Source organism: Capra hircus, chromosome 29, assembly GCF_001704415.2.
Source record: "Capra hircus breed San Clemente chromosome 29, ASM170441v1, whole genome shotgun sequence".
Taxonomy (NCBI): Eukaryota; Metazoa; Chordata; class Mammalia; order Artiodactyla; family Bovidae; genus Capra; species Capra hircus.
In genome coordinates this window covers 23392582-23412865 of record NC_030836.1, presented here as the reverse complement: position 1 = coordinate 23412865, position 20284 = coordinate 23392582, and the positions used below count along the sequence as shown (strand labels likewise).

At 42.0% G+C, this 20284-nt stretch overlaps 1 protein-coding gene across 2 annotated transcripts in view; it reads left to right on the top strand.

Annotated features, from left to right (window-relative positions):
- NELL1 (neural EGFL like 1) overlaps positions 1 to 20284 on the top strand; it is a 1021410-nt gene that overhangs the window by 262521 nt on the left and 738605 nt on the right. For both annotated transcript variants that reach the window (XM_018043583.1, XM_018043582.1), the window contains exons 8-10: positions 2572 to 2706; positions 6368 to 6470; positions 16127 to 16200. In XM_018043583.1, the coding sequence (XP_017899072.1) occupies positions 2572 to 2706; positions 6368 to 6470; positions 16127 to 16200 (312 nt within the window). The remainder of the gene's footprint in view (positions 1 to 2571; positions 2707 to 6367; positions 6471 to 16126; positions 16201 to 20284) is intronic.

The following is a 20284-nucleotide window of genomic DNA, read 5'->3' as shown; positions in this document are numbered from 1 at the left end:
AGAGAAGGCTAAGTATATTAAAAATGAAGAAAGCTCAGAAGGGAAACAAAACCAGCCATAGGAATAGCTTCCACTGTATTAAAACTGAGGCTCTTCCTTGGAATTCAGTTTTGGAGGTGAGCATAGCTCAGCTTCAGTGGGTAGTACTGGAAATTGACAATATTGCCTTTAGGCAAGCTCCTGGATTTTCGGGAAACTGGGATAGATACAGAATTGCCTTTTGGACTTGTCCTTGAGAAATTCTCTTCTCAGAGTGATACAGTCCCTAGAGTTGTTCCAGAGTTTCAGAGTAAGACGGGCGGTTTCCTCTCATGGATTCCTCATGCAGAACCACTTTTGGGAAAGATTCCCTTCTAGTTCAGTTCTTGTTCATTCCGAGGTCATAGGACTATCACTGCCTTATGCAGGAACTGCTGAGGTGATAGAAATGAGGTCAAGATAACACATGCTGTGTCACCACTCCCTTATTCGTGAAAGTTGCTCAGTCGTGTCCGATTCTATGTGACCCCATGGACTATACAGTCCATGGAATTCACCAGGCCAGGACATTGGAGTGGCTAGCCTTTCCCACTCCAGGGGTTCTTCCCAACCCAGCGATTGAACCCAGGTCTCCTGCATTGCAGGCAGATTCTATACCAGCTGAGCCACAAGGGAAGCCCCCCTTCTTATTATCTCTTACCAATATACGGTTTTGGTCACTTGGCGTCACCAGACTTTTGGAAGTCTATATTATCTGTGTTTTGTAAAGAATTCCCAAATAACTTAATTATCGTCATTTCTGGAAGCTCCATGACTAGGCTGAAGATTTAAATGTGACTTGAATTTTTGGAAGATCCTGTATAGTAGAGGTGTCCTAGGAAGCTAATATTTCAGGCATAGTCACCTCAGTTTTTTCAGGGTTGATTATACTGCATGTGGTTTGTTTAGGATCCTTTTTCATCTTTGTCCTTCCTCTTGGTACTACCCATGACAGGCAGACAAGGAACAATTTTTCTTGAGAAACTTTAAACGTGTAGAGGAAGAGGATTGAATAAGTGATAAAAACTAAGGTTGGAATTACACGTGGATACTATTTCCAGAAAATAGTGCTGTTATGAGTGAGAGGAGCATGTGTGGACAGGACCATTGAAAATATGGAAAGATGGTAGAAGTTGCTGTTAGCCAGGTTCAACTATTGTAACTAAAATATCACTCTGAAATAGTCTTAGTTTGGATCAAGAATTGACTTGATCTCCTGTATGGGGAAAATACACAAGACAGGGATGAATAATATAAATATGATTGAGAAGGAAAAGAAACTGATAAATTTTTAGAAAGTGGTATTTGTTCTTGGTGATCTTTGTATAGAAGAAGAGTGAGGTTGCTATGCAGCTGAGTTACACCTTAGTGTAAATAAGGATATGACAACAGAGAGATCATACCAGATTTCAGGCCTTTTGTACCATATTTTGGAAGGCAACCTGGAGTCACATACATGGAAAATGGCCAGGAGAGGTTTGGAACCATATCACGAGGAGTTATTAGGGGAATCTGTTGGGACCAAATGTGGTTAGGGGCAGGCACTGGGGACATTGGAGCAGGCATTGAGGAAACCTCAAATGTTTGTAGAGGGATTAGACTTGCTCAGCACCGGCTACAAGGCAAAACTAGATCTAATAGGAAAAAGGGAGAGAAACTACACAGCTCAAGCCAGTAAGACATTTCAAACATCTTGAGCTAGCCAAGAGAAGTAGCCTCGGTTGGAAGGTAATGCATGTTTTATCACTGTTAGGTATGCAAAGAGAGGCTGGATGATCCCTTGAAGGGATTACTTGTGACATCATTCAAACGTCATAAACACTTTCAAATCAGAGATGTTTAATGGGAGCAGTTGAGTGAGCTAGAAAAAGGAAAAAGATTATTTTTCAAAATCCTCATCTCACCTGGGGATTTGTTTGCCTCTCTTCATGTTGTCTGAATGCCAAAGTGGATTCCTGGGGCATTCCTGGAGAATCCTGAACTGGGGAGAAATCGGATCTGCCTCTGACTCACCCCTTTTCTGGCTCCAGCTCCCCAACATTTTTCAGAAAAGAATAAGTAGTGATGTCCCAGCTTGTGAACCATGACGTTTTGGTTAGTGTGTGAAGAACAGGGACAGGATAGTAGGAGATAAATGTAAGTGCTTCAGAGTTGCTGATTAGATCACCTGTAAACACTGAAACGAGTCCTTGAACACATTCATTACAAGTGGTTTCTTGTGGGCTTGAGCTGAAAGCATGTGTTGATAAACACCCATGAGGTCCCTGAGATAGTTTAATGTCTCATTTGGTGCTCATTAGACCACGGGTACCAATATGTCTTCAATTTAGAATGATTCTACCTTGTGTGAAATTAAAAAAAGAAAGAAAGAAAGAAAAAAAAAAAAACCCTTCAAAACCCAAAAAAACAGATCTGGCTGAGAATCAGTGAACTGCTTTGAGCATTTACCTCCTACCCGCTCCTGCTTGGATTTATTTTTTCTTGTTACGATTAGCTTTGTTAGGACAACACAGTTGAATTATAGAAATTACATGTAGCAACTCTTGCTTGCAGCTGAACTATGCAGAAACAAGACTTAGTCAATTGGAAAACTGTCACTGTGAGAAGACCTGTCAAGTGAGTGGACTGCTCTATAGAGACCAAGACTCCTGGGTCGACGGTGATCATTGCAGGAACTGCACATGCAAAGTAAGTTTGTACATAAACAGACTAACAGTTTAAAGAGGGCAGTTCTGCTGATTATTGTGTAACCTGTTTCTTTGTAAAGCCAACTTACAATGTACTACCTTTTTACTAAGTGCCTATTTACGAATAGCAGCAATTGTAAAGGTAAGTTGTAGTGTCATTATAACTACGAGTACTTGTCAAGGGAAAGCAAACACACTCTAATAACATAAACTAATGTGAAGAATCTTACCGTTTGGAGATCAGAATCTCAGAGGGGGAAGGAATGCCTTTGGTTTTTAAACTACCTAGTGGGTGAATTTAACTCTATCTACTACTGTGGCAAAAATCCCTTAGAAGAAATGGAATTGCCATCATAGTCAACAAGAGTCCAAAATACAATACTTGGATGCAGTCTCAAAAAAGACAGAATGATCTCTGCTTGTTTCCAAGGCAAACCATTCAATATCACAGTAGTCCAAGTCTATGCCCTGACCAGTAATGCTGAAGAAGCTGAAGTTGAACAGTTCTGTAAAGACCTACAAGACCTTCTAGAACTAACACCCAAAAAAGATGTCCTTTTCATCATAGAGGACTGGAATGCAAAAGTACAAAGTCAAGAGATACCTGGAGTAACAGGCAAATTTGGAGTACAGAATGAAGCTGGGCAAAGGCTAATAGAATTTTGCCAAGAGAATGCACTGGTCATAGCAGATATCCTCTTCCAACAACACGAGAGGACTCTGCATGTGGACATCACCAGATAGTCAACACTGAAATCAGATTGATTATATTCTTTGCAGCCAAAGATGGAGAAGCTCTACACAGTCAGCAAAAACAAGACCGGGAGCTGACTGTGGAACAGATAATGAACTCCTGGTTGCCAAATTCAGGCTTAAATTGAAGAAAGTAGGTAAAACCACTAGACCATTCAGGTATGACCTAAATCAAATCCCTTTATACAGTGGAAGTGACAAATAGATTAAAGGGATTAGATCTGATAGAGTGTCTGAAGAACTATGGATGGAGGTTCGTGACATTGTACGGGGGACAGGGATCAAGACCATCCCCAGGAGAAAGAAATGCAAAAAAGCAAAATGGTTGTTTGAGGAGGCCTTACAATAGCTGTGAAAAGAAGAGAAGTGAAAAGCAAAGCAGAAAAGGAAAGATATACCCATTTGAATGCAGAGTCCCAAAGAATAGCAAGGAGAGATAAGAAAGCCTTCCTCAGTGGTCATTGCAAAGAAATAGAGGAAAACAACAGAATGGGAACAACTCTTCAAGAAAATTAGAGATACCAAGAGAACATTTCATGCAAAGCTGGGCACAGTAAAGGACAGAAATGGTATGGATCTAACAGAAGCAGAAGATATTAAGAAGAGGTAGCAAGAATACACAGAAGAACTGTACAAAACAGATCTTCATGACCTAGATAATCACGATGGTATGATCACTAACTTAGAGCCAGACATCCTAGAATGCCAAGTCAGGAAGCATCACTACAAACAAAGCTAGTGGAGGTGATGGAATTCCAGTTGAGCGATTTCAAATCCTAAAAAAAGATGCTGTAAAAGTGCTGCACTCAGTATGTCAGCAAATTTGGAACACTCAGCAGTGGCCACAGGACTGGAAAAGTTCAGTTTTCATTCCAATCCCAAAGAAAGGCAATGCCAAAGAATATTCAAACTACTGCATAACTGTACTCATTTCACACACTAGCAAAGTAATGCTTAAAATCCTCCATGCCAGGCTTCAACAATACATGAACCAAGAACTTCCAGATGTTCAAGCTGGCTTTAGGAAAGGCAGAGGAACCAGAGATCAAATTGCCAACATCTGCTGGATCATGGAAAAAGCGAGAGAGTTCCAGAAAAACATCGATTTCTGCTTTATTGACTATGCCAAAGCCTTTGACTGTGTGGATCACAATAAACTGTGGAAAATTCCTAAAGAGATGGGAATCCCAGACCATCTGACCTGCCTCTTGAGATATCTGGATGCAGGTCAGAAAGCAACAGTTAGAACTGGACATGGAACAACAGACTGGTTCCAAATTGGGAAAAGAATACATCAAGGCTATATATTGTTACCCTGCTTATTTAACTTATTTTCAGAGTACATCATGAGAAATGCTGGGCTGAAGGAAGCACAGGCTGGAATCAAGATTGCCAGGAGAAATATCAGTAACCTCAGATATGCAGATGACACCAGCCTTACGGCAGAAAGTGAAAAAGAAGTAAAGAGTCTCTTGATGAAAGTGAAAGAACAGGGTGAAAAAGTTGGCTTAAAGCTCAATATTCAGAAAACTAAGAACATGGCATCTGGTCCGATCACTTCATGGCAAAACGATGGGGAAACAGTGGGCTGACTTAAGTTTTCTGGGCTCCAAAATCATTGCAGATTGTGGCTGCAGCCATGCAATTAAAAGACCCTTACTCCTTGGAAGAAAAGTTATGACCAGCATAGACAGCATATTAAAAAGCAGAGACGTTTGTCAACAAAGGTCCATCTAGTCAAGGCTATGGTTTTTCCAGTAGTCATATATGGATGTGAGAGTTGGACCATAAAGAAAGCTGAGCACTGAAGAATTGTAGCTTTTGAGCTGTGGTGTTGGAGAAGACTTTTGAGAGTTCTCTGGACTGCAAGGAGATCCAACCAGTCCATCCTGAAGGAAATCAGTCCTGAATATACATTGGAAGGAATGATGCTGAAACTTAAACTCCAATACTTTGGCCACCTGATGCGAAGAACTGACTCCTTGGAAAAGACCCTGATGCTGGGAATGCTTGAAGGCAGGAGGAGAAGGGGACGACAGAGGATAAGAGGGTTGGATGGCATCACCGACTCAATGGACATGCTTTTGAGTAAACCCCAGGAATTGTTGATGGACAGGGAGGCCTGGCGTGCTGCGATTCATGGGGTCGCGAAGAGTCCGACACGACTGAGCGACTGAACTGAACTGAACTGAGTGGCTCACTTGAGTCACAGCTTTTCTATGCTAGAAAACATTTTAAAAGGAGGTTAATTAGTTACTAAGTGTCTTCATTGTATTTTACAAGGTGTCCATTATCTGTTTTAGAGAATTGCAGGACCCCCTGACTCTCAGATTATTCATTATTTGTATTAATTGTATCTATTATGTGATGTTTTGGAGAATTAAAGAACCCCCACCCTTACCCCACATTAGTATGTAAACCCCGTCAAGCTGAAATTATTTGATAAGTGCCTGGCCTGAAGAATGCCATTGTTTGTCTGCAAAAATACAAAATGATTGTTAGTACTTCAACAGTGATTTCAGGGTCTGCAAAAGATGTTACTTATCTTCTTGTACAAATAGGCTTTGGTTTTCTGCCTATCTGTTGAGTCTGATGGGCAGAATGAAGCAGAAAATGTATACCAGAAAAGTAACTGAGATGACATGGTTTCGTATGGGCTGGAGAAAATTATTTGTAGAGGGGATTGCCATGCCTTTCTCCAGGAGATCTTCCTGACAAGGACTGAAGCTGCATCTCTTAGGCCTCTTGCCCTGTAAGGAGGGTTCTTTAGCACTAGAGCCGTCCGGGAAGCCTCAGGAACTCCTCGCACTACTTCCGTTTTCCTGGTGAAGTTTCTGGGATGGAATGTGAGCTTTGTCCTGCTGAGGTCACCTCTGCTGAGATGCCTTTTCCTGCCTTTCCTTCCTCAGAGCGGGGCTGTGGAATGCCGAAGGATGTCCTGTCCCCCCCTCAACTGCTCTCCAGACTCCCTCCCCGTGCACATCGCTGGCCAGTGCTGTAAGGTCTGCCGCCGTAAGTACTCACTGAGGGTCAGGGCAGCCCGCAGTGCTTCGAGCTTGATTTATTCCCCTTTTTTCCAGACCCCCAACTGAGCAACAGTGATGAAATATCAATACTAGCAATTGATTACTTGTGATCTGCAGACACTTTACATAGGCTATATATATATATTTTTTTTTTTCTTAATCCTCACATCAACCTTAGTTACCATTCTTTCCATTCTTTTCTACAGGGAACTGGCATTGACAAGGATTAAGTCAGTTGCCCAGGATCAAACAGCTGGGGGTGGGTGGAGCTGATCTGTGAAGTCATGACTCCAAGGCTCCACGTGCTTTGGTCTCCTCATTTTTTTTTTGTTTCTTAAACATTTATTCATGGCTGTGTTGGGTTCTCGTTCTGTGTGTGGGCTTTCTCGAGTCAAAGTGGCTTCTCTCGTGGGGTGCAAGCTCTTGGTACGTGGTCCTCAGTAGTTGAGGTACACAGGCTTAGTTACTCTGCAGCCTATGGAATCTTCCCAGACCAGGGATCAAACCCCTGTCCCCTGCATTGCACCACCGAGGCAGCCCTGGGTCCACTCATTTTGATTGATCAAAGTAAGGCCCACACTCTGTGTTTTGGCTATCCAAGATTTTAGTCAGGTTTCCTATTATTAAATGGCATTTCTTAGGAATTTCAAGATTGAACTTCAGTTAAAATTTTAGGACAATTTCTTTGAAAATTGGCTTGTCCAAATTATGCGATGATTTAAAAATCCTTTTCCGTCTATATTACAGAGGACAGTATTTCAAGTGAAATGATGAAATGAACACTGAGATAAGCATGAAAAGTTAAAGCTGTCATTTAGAATTATTGGTATGGTATGTGTCAGTTTCTATGTTAAGTGGTTTGATTCTATTAGTTTATTGAGTCCTCACTGGAATATTTGGGGGGAGGGATTGTTATTATCACTATTTATAGGAAGTTTAGGGAAGACAACTTATCAAGTTTGCAAGGCTAGTAAGTGACAGAGGTGAAATATAAAGCAAATTCTGTCTGACTACAGAGCCTTTAGTCTTTTTATCAGACCATAAGCTCTTCACTGAAAAAGGAAAGTTTAAGTTATAAATGTGCCATCTGATGGATAATTTTCAAAGTCATTTCTCTGCCAGAAAACACCATCATTACTTGATCTTCAAAGCACTAACTTTTTGTCAAGAACAGCATGTCCCCTAATATGACAGTTGGAATGTAGATAGCCGGTCTGGTTGTACCAGCCCAATCTTTTTTTATATTCTTTCAGAAGGAACTTTGAAAAATGTCTTCTTTTTATAGTTGATATGGTACATCCACTACTCTGGAGGGCTTACTCCAAGTTAATTTAAAAGAAACTTTCTTGTTTTTATTCCAAGCACTTTTGGAAGTCATGGATAGATCAAGGGCCCAGATGTTGAGATTATAGTTTGATTCCATGATGGAAAGATAGTTTTTAGAATAATATGTATAGATTATTTTTCTATCTTGATGTATTCTATATAATAGCAGAGGAATAAGTTGAGAAACTACAAGGGATTTTTTAAAAATGAAGCATTTTAAATCTATTATGTTGAGCTTCATGGATCTATAAATGCTGTCTCTTGGCAGATGTTATTTGGACATGGGCATAGGTGAGTCTTCAGCTGTTCTGTGTCATTGAAAATGTGAAATCACAGAGAAGGGTAAAGATAAAGATGGAAAATTACCAATAATGCCACCACTTGAAAACAAACACTGGAAATCATAGTAGATTTCATTTTTTAAAAACTTTTATTTTGTGGACAGTTGAGTCCTTATTGTTTAGATAATTTTAACCTACTGTATTGATTTGCTATTATAACTTAAGTATATTTTTATGCCTTCAAAAACTGTATGAACTTCACTTTAAAGAGCTTCATAGTGTTCTACTGTTTGGTTGTTGCATAACTTAATTGTTCCCCAATTGTTGGATAACTAGATTGTTTCCTGCTTTTCATTATTATAAATCACTATTCAATAATATGTTTTTTTTTGTGAGGCCACATTTTTGTATTTTATGTTTTCTTTGAATTCTGTAAAGTAGAATTACTGAATGAAGAGACTGACATTTTCAAAATCTGGTGACTTGGACAGTAGAGAATCTGGCTTCAGTGCAGGAGACCTGGGTTCAATCCCTGGCTCACGAAGATCTTCTGGAGAAGGGAATGGCTACCCACTCCAGTATTCTTGCCTGGAGAATCCTATGGACAGAAGAGCCTACTGGGCTACAGTCCATGTGGTTCCAGAGTATCAGACATGATTGAATGACTAACACCTTTACTTTCATTTTAACATATTTTGTGAGACCATATTTTTTATTTCACATTTTTTTTTGAATTTTCCAAAGTAGAATTATTGGGCCAAGAAGTTGGCATTTTCAAAGTTCTTGTTACCTATCATCAAATTGTCCTCTCACTAGAAGTGTGTGGTATAGTCATTTTTCTTTAATGTATTGTAGAGTTTTAAGTTTAAAAAAAGCTTTTCAGCAAGCTTACCTGATTTTACCACAGTGCTGATAAATGAGCTAGCTAAACTATCAGTCTGGTTTTCGCCTTTGTTTGGAATTGATAACCATTTAGCTAGGTAGTACAAATTTTCTCAGCAACTCTGATCAGTAGTTTGAGATGTTTATGGTTTAATAAGATGGTAATACAAATAAATGATTAAGAACACTACTCAATTATCATATGCACCCAGCAATTCCACTCCTGGGTGCAAATATATATATATATATAGGGTGTACTGCAGGGTGCAACTATCTATATATACCTCTATCTCTATCTCTATCTATCTATCTATATATATATATAAGCTTCCCTGGTGGCTCAGACGGTAAAGCGTCTGCCCGCAATGCGGGAGACCCGGGTTTGATCTCTGGGTCAGGAAGATCCCGTGGAGAAGGCAATGGCAACCCGCTCCAGTACTCTTGCCTGGAAAGTCCCATGGACTGAGGAGCCTTATAGGCTGCAGTCCATGGGGTTGCAAAGAGTCAGACATGACTGAGCGACTTTACTTTCACTTCCAAAGGATGAAAAATACACAGAGGTTTTCATATATCTTCACATCAGATAAAGGATGGAAAATACTTCTTTTGGTTGTCCCTTTCAGATAAAATTTCCTAAGCTCCTCTCTGGATTTGGGTGGCGTAGTGTCCTAGGGTCTCAGAAAAAGTACTGGTTTGATTCAAGAACCGATACGTGAAAGCAGATTATTTCATCTGCTCATTTACCAAACGTTCATCCTCTTGTCTTGGCTTCAGGAGCTGCAGCACTTACAGATGAGGGTATCCATGTGGAAATAGGAAAGAACTTGGTCTTAGAGTTCATATCTCAACTCATTGCCTGAAAAAAGTACTTTGTCTTTTGTTGTGATTAAAAGGCCCAACAAATCAGGCCGTCTCCAAGAGCAAGGTAGTTTTCATAATTCCTGATACTGGGCTCTTCATCTTTTTGGAACGCATCAGGGTAAACCCCAGAGAGCCTTCTAGATTCCTTAGCTGTGGGCATGGAAGTCCAGAAAGTGGTGCAGGAGTTTCATTCCTCAAACATTTGGGGTGTCTGCTCTATTCAAGGAATTGAACATACCTAGCTACTCATTAGAATCATCTAGTGAGCTTCTTGAGATACCTTCTTGAGGGTCCTAGGGACCCTCTATGACCTACTAAATTAGAATCTCTTGGCAGTGGTGTCCTAGAATCTTTTTTGTGTGTGTGTGTGTGGTTAACTTTTTTGGAGTATAGTTGTTTTATAGTGTTGTGTTTCTACCATACAGCAAAATGTATCAGCCATATATTTATATATATAGCCAACATGTTGATGTCTTTTGCTGCCCCTATATATATATCTCCTCTCCCTTTTGGTTCAATCCCTGGGTCGGGAAGATCCCCTGGAGAAGGAAATGACAATCCACTCCAGTACTATTGCCTGGAAAATCCCATGGACACAGTCCATGGGGTCGCAAAAGAGTCAGACACGACTGAGCGACTTCACTTTCACTTTCTTTCTCCCTTTTGGAGCTCCTTCCCATTCAGGTTACCACAGTGCATCAGGTAGAGTTCCCTGTGCCCACTGTTTATTGCAGCACTATTAAAATATCCAAGACATGGAAGCAACCTAAATGGCCATCAACAGAGGAGCAGACAAAGAAGAGGTGGTACATATGTACAATGAAATACTATTCAGTTGTACAAAGAAATGAAATTGGATCATTTGTAGAGATGTGGATGGACCTAAACAGTGTCATACAGTGTGAAGTAAGAATTGGTATTCTTTTGGATAGATTTGGGGGAGCTATCACAGATGAGGGAGAAAGGAAAGGATGGAGAGAAAATCTTGAGCTTTCCACGACAGTATTTGAAAGGAAAAGAAGTGGTAGGAGAGGGAGACAGTCTATTTGATAATAGAGGGTTTCTGTGGTTGGGAAGTAGAAATAAGCTGCAAAGGTGTTTCAGGGGATGAATGATGGCGATCATATTTCATTTAATTCCTTCAGTCATCCTTATTGAAGTTCTTCTCCCACCTCTGTTCTTACCTCGGGGCACAACAGTGGGAAAAAGTGGATCTTTCATTCTATGTCAGACACTGTGTTAAGCCTTTTTATGGTCATTAATTCATGTAATTCTTTCAATAACCCCCGGTCATAGGTTCCACTATGATCCCCATCTTATAGACGAGCAGGTGAAGCACAGAGAGGAGAACTAACTTGTCCAAGGTCTCTTAGCCTTGGATGAACCAAAAGAAAGCTCAGGTCATCTGGCTCCAGAGCTAATGCTTTTAACTGTTGCCTCTACCGCATGCTATCCAGGGAGATATTTGTATGATCTCATTATAAGGGTATTGTGCAGCATGCGTGCTATGTGAAATGCAGAGGTGGCACAGGGAAGGGAGTGATCAATTCCATCAGAAACTTGAGTGTGTGTATGAGTGTTAGGAAAGCTTTGTAGGGGAAGGAACAGCTGAGTAGGGTGTTGACAGATGAATATGAGTTTGCCGTGTGGACAAGGTAGGTAAGAACATACCTGCCAAAGGGGATTGCACATGCAGAATCATGAATTAAACACAGCATTTATCTGGGGGCTCAAGAGCAAGATTTTGAAGCAGGGTTGTGGCATAATCAAAGAAATGCTTTGACAAAAGTCACTGTGTGGGGAGAGCTGCAGATAGGGAGTTGAGTGTGGGATTCAGGCATTCTGCAGGCAAAGGTGATGAAGCTGGCTGACATGTATTGCCTGGGGAGATGGAAAGGAAGGGATCAATGTAATAGCCAAAGGACCTGGCACATGGTAGGTACTCCGTAAGCATTTTGTTTTCATTTGAGATAACTGAATCAAGAGCATCTATAAGGCAGAATTTGCCAGGTTTTGAACAAGAGTGCATGGGAGACTCCTAGCATGATTAACAGAAATAAAGCAGGTGGAAGAAATGGTTTCAGAAACATTGGAGACGCCTGAGAGAGAACCAGTTTGATGTGGGTGTCTTGCTCCGAGAAGCAGTATCTGAAGCCAGGCCTATGAACGAGTGAGGTCGGTTCCTTGGGTGTTCAGACTTTCTGATCTGCTGCTCTCCTTTAAAGTGTAACATGGAGTGCTGATTTTTATGTTCTTAGCTGCCAAGTGCCAAGGGATGGGGCAGTGTGTGCAGAGTGCAAATATCTAAATAAAGACAGAGCAACCTCACGTCCACATCTGACAGGGGTGCCATGTGGTGCCTGTCAGTAGTTCAGTTAGTGTGCACCCAAATGGCAAAAAGTGTCCATCTACTGCACCAGGGAAATCAGGTTTGAATTTGAAGGGCCAGGTGTCTGGTTGCAAAAAGATACAACTGCCTATTTCTCTAAACCCCCAGTACATTTGTTTCTGACATCATGAAGAAATGTGTGTTGGTGCAGGGTTTCAATTTCATGGTCAGACACTGTGAAATTGTCTTGTTTGCATGTCCCCGGTGTGGTGTGAAGGGCTTCAGGTGTCCATTTACATTTCCACTCACACCAAAAGCTATTGGAACGGAGTCCCAAATGCCCCAGCCGCAGGCATTGGAGCCTGACTCACCTTCTGTTTGAATTTCCTCAGACATCAAAAATAAGCCTTTTGGCGGTAGGTCAAGAGGTTGGATAGTGAGGACTGGTGTTAGGGATAGAGCGGCGGAAGGAGGGGGACCGTCAGAGAAGTGGGCAAAGATGAGAAAGCAGGGGAAATTCTTGTGACCTCAGTGGTAATGCTGAACTGTCTTAAGATAATTCCATAGGTACCTTTTGATATCATAATCAGGTACACATCTTGTTTCGGTGCCAAGTCTGTGAATGGCTGGGGCACATCAACCATCATGTTGATGTCTTTTGCAGCCTCTATATGTGAGGATGGTGGCTCAATGGTAAAGAAATACCTGCCAAGCAGGAGACTTGGGCTTGATCCCTGGGTCAGGAAGATCCCCTGGAAAAGGAAATGGCAACCCACTCCAGTATTCTTGCCTGGAAAATCCCACGGATATTGGAGCCTGGCAGGCTACAGCCGTGGAGTGGCAAAGAGTCGTACACGACTTAGCAGGCACGCACATGTGTATGTGAAGACATGAAGTTCAGCGGATACTAGTTTTTACACCGGATCTGTAAATCTGAGGGATGGATGTGTTCCCGCGTGTGGTTTGAATGTGAACTGTAAGACACTGCTGTGTTCAGATCGAAGCTCTGGGGTGAGTGTCGATCAGAGGACGAGAGAAATCAGGCGAATGTCTTCAGACAGGTCAGCAAGTGTGATCATAGCATCGTGAGGGTGGCAAGGTGCGACATGAGAAGGGAGGTCTCGTCTTTATGTCCCAGCCTGGGCCAGGGAGCAGATGGCAGGTTTGACAGCAGTGTATTTAGCGCAACTGTCACTCTGGAGTGAGCCGTCTTGCCAAGTTGGCAGCAGCTGCGTTTGGGAGCGTGGGAGTTGATTAGGCAGGAATTTCAGGCCCTTGGACGTGTGGTCTCCCCATGTAAGCACATTTGGGAATCCATATCCTCATTAGGACCAGTGAGTCAGAGGCAACTGATTTATCTAGAAAATTGAGGCATAAAAGATGTTCAGGGATAATTTGTTTTAATGAAGCAGGGAAGGGAGTTATCTAGAAAATTGTATTGGTTTTCTACTTTGTAGTTGGTTTTGCTCTGAAAACCTTAGTATCTGTTTTCAACATTTGGAATAGCATTGACTAGCAGGAAGAACTCACATCTGGGAATCAGCAAATGTGTCAATTTTTTTCTACTTAGGAGGCTCATTAATTCTAAAATTATTGTTACTAACATGAAGCCCACAGAGGCATGTAGCTAGGGGCTAGGGATAAAATTATGAATGGACATAGATCCTACCTTCATTGGGGCAGCAAAGATAAAATGCGATATATGTTCTGTTAGGGCGAGGTCCAGGGCACCACAGAAGCACAGGATGAGGACGGTTCTCCAGTGCTTGAGGTTAAAAAATTTTAAAAACTTCTTAGGGGGATGTCAGGATTGAGGTAAAATTGATGGGTATATAGGGCAGAGGGTTACCAGCAACAGGTGCATGGGACTGAGTGTTCTGGAGAAGAAAGCAGTGTGTACAAATCCCTAAACAGATGAGGGCATGGCTCGAGTCTCAGTGGACATGTGAGTGTTTGGGAGTTTCAGAGGGAGAGTGAGCAAGCAGGAATTGGTGAAACCTAAGGGATAAGGAGGAGCTGCAGGGATGGCCTTGCATGCTGACTTCAGGAATTTGAATTAAATTCTGAGAGTGTGAGCAACTCATAATCATTTTGAAGCAGAGCCTCCTATTTGTACTTAAAATATGTCTGTCGGTTGTATTGGGAAGAACTGGGTAAGATTAGACCAGAACATGGGAGACAAGTTAGGAAGTTTTCTACTCGACTAAAGAGGAGGGATGGCTTGAGTGAAAATGAAAGCTGGGGGCAGGTGATGGGAATGGAGAGAAGTTGGTTGACTTGAGAAACTTGAAGAGGAGGCATGGCTGGGATTTGAATACTGATTGGACATGGGGTTGAGGAAAGAGAGAAGTTTGAAGGAACTTAGGTGGTGGTGTGTGGATGGGGGGCTGGGATGGATACTAGTGCCATTCACTGAAAGCAGATACTAAACAGGCACAGATTTGAGTCAGGTTTGTGTTGTTGCAGGGAAAGTCCTTAGAGGAAACAGACTCTGAAATGGAGATGCACTTGTACTTTATTAGGAAGTTCAAGATCAAGTCTAGGGTGGGAGTGAGATAGTGAAAGAGACAGAATTGGGCAGGAGAGGTTGAACTGCAATGCAGTTACAACAAAAATGCCTCAGTCATTCCTCAAGAAGTTCTGGAGCTGGAAGACCTTCCAACTTTGCAATATCTTCATCAAGCACCTATTGGATGTGGGCTGTCCTGGGAAGGGGCCGCGACGCAAGGGCACGTGCTATCACTGTTCAGCTGAGAGCTGTCGGTCATCACCAATCATGACAGTTTCAGGAATGTGACCTTTGACTGTGGAGGGTGATCTGGGCTGCCTACCACAGTATCTGCTGTGGGATCATGATGTCAAGTAAAGCAATGTTTCTGAGCTTTCCTCTTCCTGTGGCCAAAAAGAAGGAGTTGCGTGAGTTGTTTGCTAAGGTCCCTACGTGCCTGAGCATTCCGTGAGTCTGAAGATGGTGGAACTAAGGAACTATCAAATTGAATTTACCTGTTTTTAACAGATACAGAAATGGAGGCTCTGAGAGATGGGGTGGTATTGATAAGACTGAATTAGTGGTGGAGATCTCTTAGAGTGTTCGTCTTCAGTTTTTCTTCTCCTGAGGAGTAGGGCTGGAAGGATCCTCATTGTACAGGGGAGGGAGTATTGTTCACCCAGAATCTAACAGCCTGCTGTTAAGTAGCGCTTGCTACAACACAAAGATGTTGCTTCCTTCTTCCTGTTGATGTGACTGGAGAATTTGACAGAGACGCATTAGGATCATATCAAATTAAACATATTCTGCAGTTGCTTAAAAGTGGGTCAGCATTTATGCTTCTCTGTTAACTTTTTTCCAAGACCCATCTCTCCTCCCTCCCTTCCCTATTAGCCTGTTAAACTCACCTTTCCAAAGGCAATCTCTCTCGTGCATTGATATAGCATTGTACTGGTTTGTGTTTCTTACTTTTCTGAGCTTCTTGGGAACAGATAAGCTGGAGGCATGTGCTTTGTATGATTACAAAGGGGGAAACTGCATTTTTCTGCATTGAGACTGAGGTCCTGATGAATGGAATGTATGTGAGTTCCTTTTCACCCATTCATTCATTTTATGGCTGGAGTAGCTGAATCAAAGCTACTGCTTTTGTGCTCCATGGTGATGACAACCATTTCTCCCTTGTTTTAACTCCGACCTCAGCAATTCATTCTCTAGTCCTTCAGCCACTGCAACAAGGAAATAGTTGTATAATCTTGGTGTGAAGGACTCATGGAAAACATAATCAAGATGACAGTCTGATACGGGATTCAGCAGTTATTCCCATACTATTTCCATGTCTTACTCTAGACATGCACAGAGATTTGTGTTGCTTAGAGTATTTATGTTCTATGGAATATGCTGGAGTTGGACAGTGCCTTGGAGGTCATTTTGTTACATAGTATGACTATCTAACCTGCTTTTCTGTTTTATTACAGCAAAATGTATCTATGGAGGAAAAGTCCTCGCAGAAGGCCAGCGGATTTTAAGCAAGAGCTGTCAGGAATGCAGAGTAAGTTTCAATCTTACAGTTCCCATTACTTGTTGGGAAGGAGATGTGGGCTTTAGGTAGGGTTCTGAAATGGAGCATATTGGCCCAAGGTGGGGAAAGACTCATTGGGCTGGAGTCCAGGATGGGGAGCTCTCAGCCACTGTCACTGTGCGGTTAGCTTATGGTCAGCTGTGGATCACATAGTCTTGGGAAAGACGGTCAGGGAAGGAAGTGAGAAGGGGAAGGGAGCTAGCAGCTACCATGAGTCAGGGAGCTTGTCAGCTGGCCCTGGGGAAAGGTTTTGATTAGGTATTGGGGCAATTAGTCTGTGATATGAGTTGTGGATAGTGCCACCTCTAGTTCTCAATGTCTGAGACAGTCTTAGAAAATGCCTGTCTCCTGCCTGCCCCCTCTCATGTACTCCTCGAGGTTAGATTTGTGGAACCATAGATCTCATTCAGTAAATCATTCAGCAAACATGCATTGAGCAAGTGCTACTTATCGGCATGCTGTTAGATTCTGGGTGAACAACAGTGAACAAAACAAAGCCCCGTCTTTAGAGAATTTGCAGTCTGGTGGGGAGATAGGCAGTAAGATATAAACAAATAGATATACAAGACAGCTGAGCCTTGAAAAACACATGTTTGAATTGTGCAGGTCCACTTATACATGGATTTTTTTTCCAATAGTAAATACTGTGATACTACACTATCTGTGCTTGATTGAATTCCTGGATGCAGAACCAAGGATACACAGATACAGAGAGTTGACTATAAATTATGTGCCAATTTTAGATGGTGTGAAGTGTCGGTGTCCCTAACCCCTGCAAATTCTATAAAAATACAGAGCAGGTTCAAGGGAGAGAGAGCTTTGAGGTGGGCGTGGGTGGTCTGGGAAGACCTCTCTGAGGAGGTCCTAATTGAGCACAGTGCTGGATGAAGGTGGGAGCTAGCCAGGCAGTTACTTGGGTGAGATGTTGTCCTGGATCGTGGGAGTGAGAGACAGAGGGAAAGGTGCGAGGGAGGGGAGCAGATACAAGGTGGTGCCTTCCAGAGCAGCCGCAGCCCCACAGCGAGGCATGGCTGGTTCTGTGGGGGCATCTTCAGGGAGGCTGGCTGGAACCACATGTCTCAGAACAGACTCGCGTTCCAAGCATTTCATTTGTGTTTTGTCACATTACGGCATTTCATTGGCTTTTTGTCACATCGCTGGCCAAAAGAAAGGAATGTATTTGAAAGGGTGAGGAGAAGGAAGCATTTAGAGACCCACAGAAACTCTTGGGAGTTCAAATCTAGTTCTTTATGGGGAGCTTCCGGAGGTGCGGGGGAGGCTCTTTCCTATGTCCTGTCTCTCACGGACCAGACTCTGCCTCAGCGGCTAAGTCCCTTGAACTTCCATATTGTGTTTTCCTTTTTTTTTTTTTTTGCTGTCAATATCAAATCTTTCTCTTTTATTGTTTTTGTTTTTTTAATATAAATTTATTTATTTTAATTGGAGGCTAATTACTTTACAATATTGTATTGGTTTTGCCATATATCAACATGAATCTGCCATGGCTGTACACATGTTCTCCATCCTGAACCCCCCTCCCACCTCCCTCTGCATACCATCCCTCTGGGTCATCCCAGTGCACTAGCCCCGAGCCTCCTGTGTCATGCATCAAACCTGGACTGGCGATTTGTTTCACATATGATATTATACATGTTTCAATGCCATTCTCAAATCATCCCACCCTCGCCCTCTCCCACAGAGTCCAAAAGACTGTTCTGTATATCTGTGTCTCTTTTGCTGTCTCGTGTACAGGGTTATTGTTACCATCTTTCTAAATTTCCTGTATATGCATTAGTATACTGTATTGATGTTCTTCTTTCTGGCTTACTTCACTCTGTATAATAGGCTCCAGTTTCATCCACCTCATTAGAACTGATTCAAATGTATTCTTTTTAATGACTGAGTAATACTCCATTGTGTATAGATATCACAGCTTTCTTATCCATTCATCTGCTGATGGACATCTAGGTTGCTTCCATGTCCTGGCTATTATAAACAGTGCTGCGATGAACATTGGGGTACACGTGTCTCTTTCAATTCTGGTTTCCTTGTTGTGTATGCCCAGCAGTGGGCTTGCTGGGTCATAAGACAGTTCTATTTCCAGTTTTTTTTTAAGGAATCTCCACACTGTTCTCCATAGTGGCTGTACTAGTTTGCATTCCCACCAACAGTGTAAGAGGGTTCCCTTTTCTCCACACCCTCTCCAGTATTTATTGCTTGTAGACTCTTGGATAGCAGCCATTCTGACTGGCATGAAATGGTACCTCACTGTGGTTTTGATTTGCATTTCTCTGAAAATGAGTGATGTTGAGCACCTTTTCATGTGTTTGTTAGCCATCTGTATGTCTTCTTCAGAGAAATGTCTATTTAGTTCATTGGCCCATTTTTTGATTGGGTCGTTTATTTTTCTGGAATTGAGCTGCAGGAGTTGCTTGTATATTTTTGAGATTAATTCTTTGTCAATTGCTTCATTTGCTATTATTTTCTCCCATTCCGAAGGCTGTCTTTTCACCTTGCTTATAGTTTCCTTTGTTGTGCAGAAGCTTTTAATTTTAATCAGGTCCCATCTGTTTAGTTTTGCTTTTATTTCCAATATTCTGGGAGGTGGGTCATAGAGGATCCTGCTGTGATTTATGTCGGAGAGTGTTTTGCCTATGTTCTCCTCTAGGATTTTTATAGTTTCTGGTCTTATGTTTAGATCTTTAATCCATTTTGAGTTTATTTTTGTGTGTGGTGGTAGAAAGTGTTCTAGTTTCATTCTTATACAGGTGGTTGACCAGTTTTCCCAGCACCACTTGTTAAAGAGATTGTCTTTTCTCCATTGTATATTCTTGCATCCTTTGTCAAAGATAAGGTGTCCATAGGTGTGTGGATTTATCTCTGGGCTTTCTATTTTGTTCAATTGATCTATATTTCTGTCTTTGTGCCAATACCGTACTGTGGCTTTGTAGTAGAGCCTGAAGTCAGGCAGATTGATTCCTCCAGTTCCATTCTTCTTTCTCAAGATTACTTTGGCTATTTGAGGTTTTTCGTATTTCCATACAAATTGTGAAATTAGTTGTTCTAGCTCTGTGAAAAATTCTGTTGGTAGCTTGATAGGGATTGCTTTGGTAGTATCCTCATTTTCACTATATTGATTCTTCCAATCCATGAACACAGTATATTTCTCCATCTATTAGTGTCCTCTTTGATTTCTTTCACCAGTGTTTTATTGTTTTCTATATATAGGTCTTTTGTTTCTTTAGGTAGATATATTCCTAAGTATTTTATTATTTCGTTGTAATGGTGAATGGAATTGTTTCCTTAATTTCTCTTTCTATTTTCTCATTATTAGTGTATAGGAATGCCCATTCACACTTTCTTTGCTGCCTCTGGGAATGGCAGAGATTCTGTGGGTCGAGGCAGTCTGGTGGGTATGCAGCTGTGGTCCTTCTGTGACAGTGGGCTCCGTGTGGGGGCTCCTTAGTCTGCAGCAGAGGCAAGGGCAGTGTGACAGTGAGGGCTCCGTGGTGTCTCAGTCAACCATGGAAGCTTCCAGATCTAGGAATGGGTGGGTTGTCCCCAACCTGGGGCTGGCACATTACCGTATGGGGTGTTGAGTGGATTAAATGAGATAAAGCATGTGAAGAACTTGGCTTGTACAAAGTAAGCCTACAACACATGTGAGCTCTTCTTATTCTATATGACCGTACATGTCCTTCCTGACTAGAAGACATATGTCACATTCTCTGTAGAATGCCTCACGTTGAGGGGAGGGAAGATGATTTAGATTATGAAACCCTTAACGTTTTTCTTACCCCTCAAGGGAAGCTGGGATGACTAGAGCAATTTTACCCACTCAGCTGATGATCCCAGTATCCAGCCTGTAGCTGTCACTCACAGCCAGCAGCCCCTTTCACATATTACGCAGAAGTAGCGGTGATCTTGACAAAGGTCATAATTGTGATTCAGTCTCTGTTATCATCAGAGAGACTCAGGGCAGACACTATTGGAGATCTTTCGAAGAGACGGGTGTGGATTTAAATGCCAATGTACTGGATAGGCACTTACCATT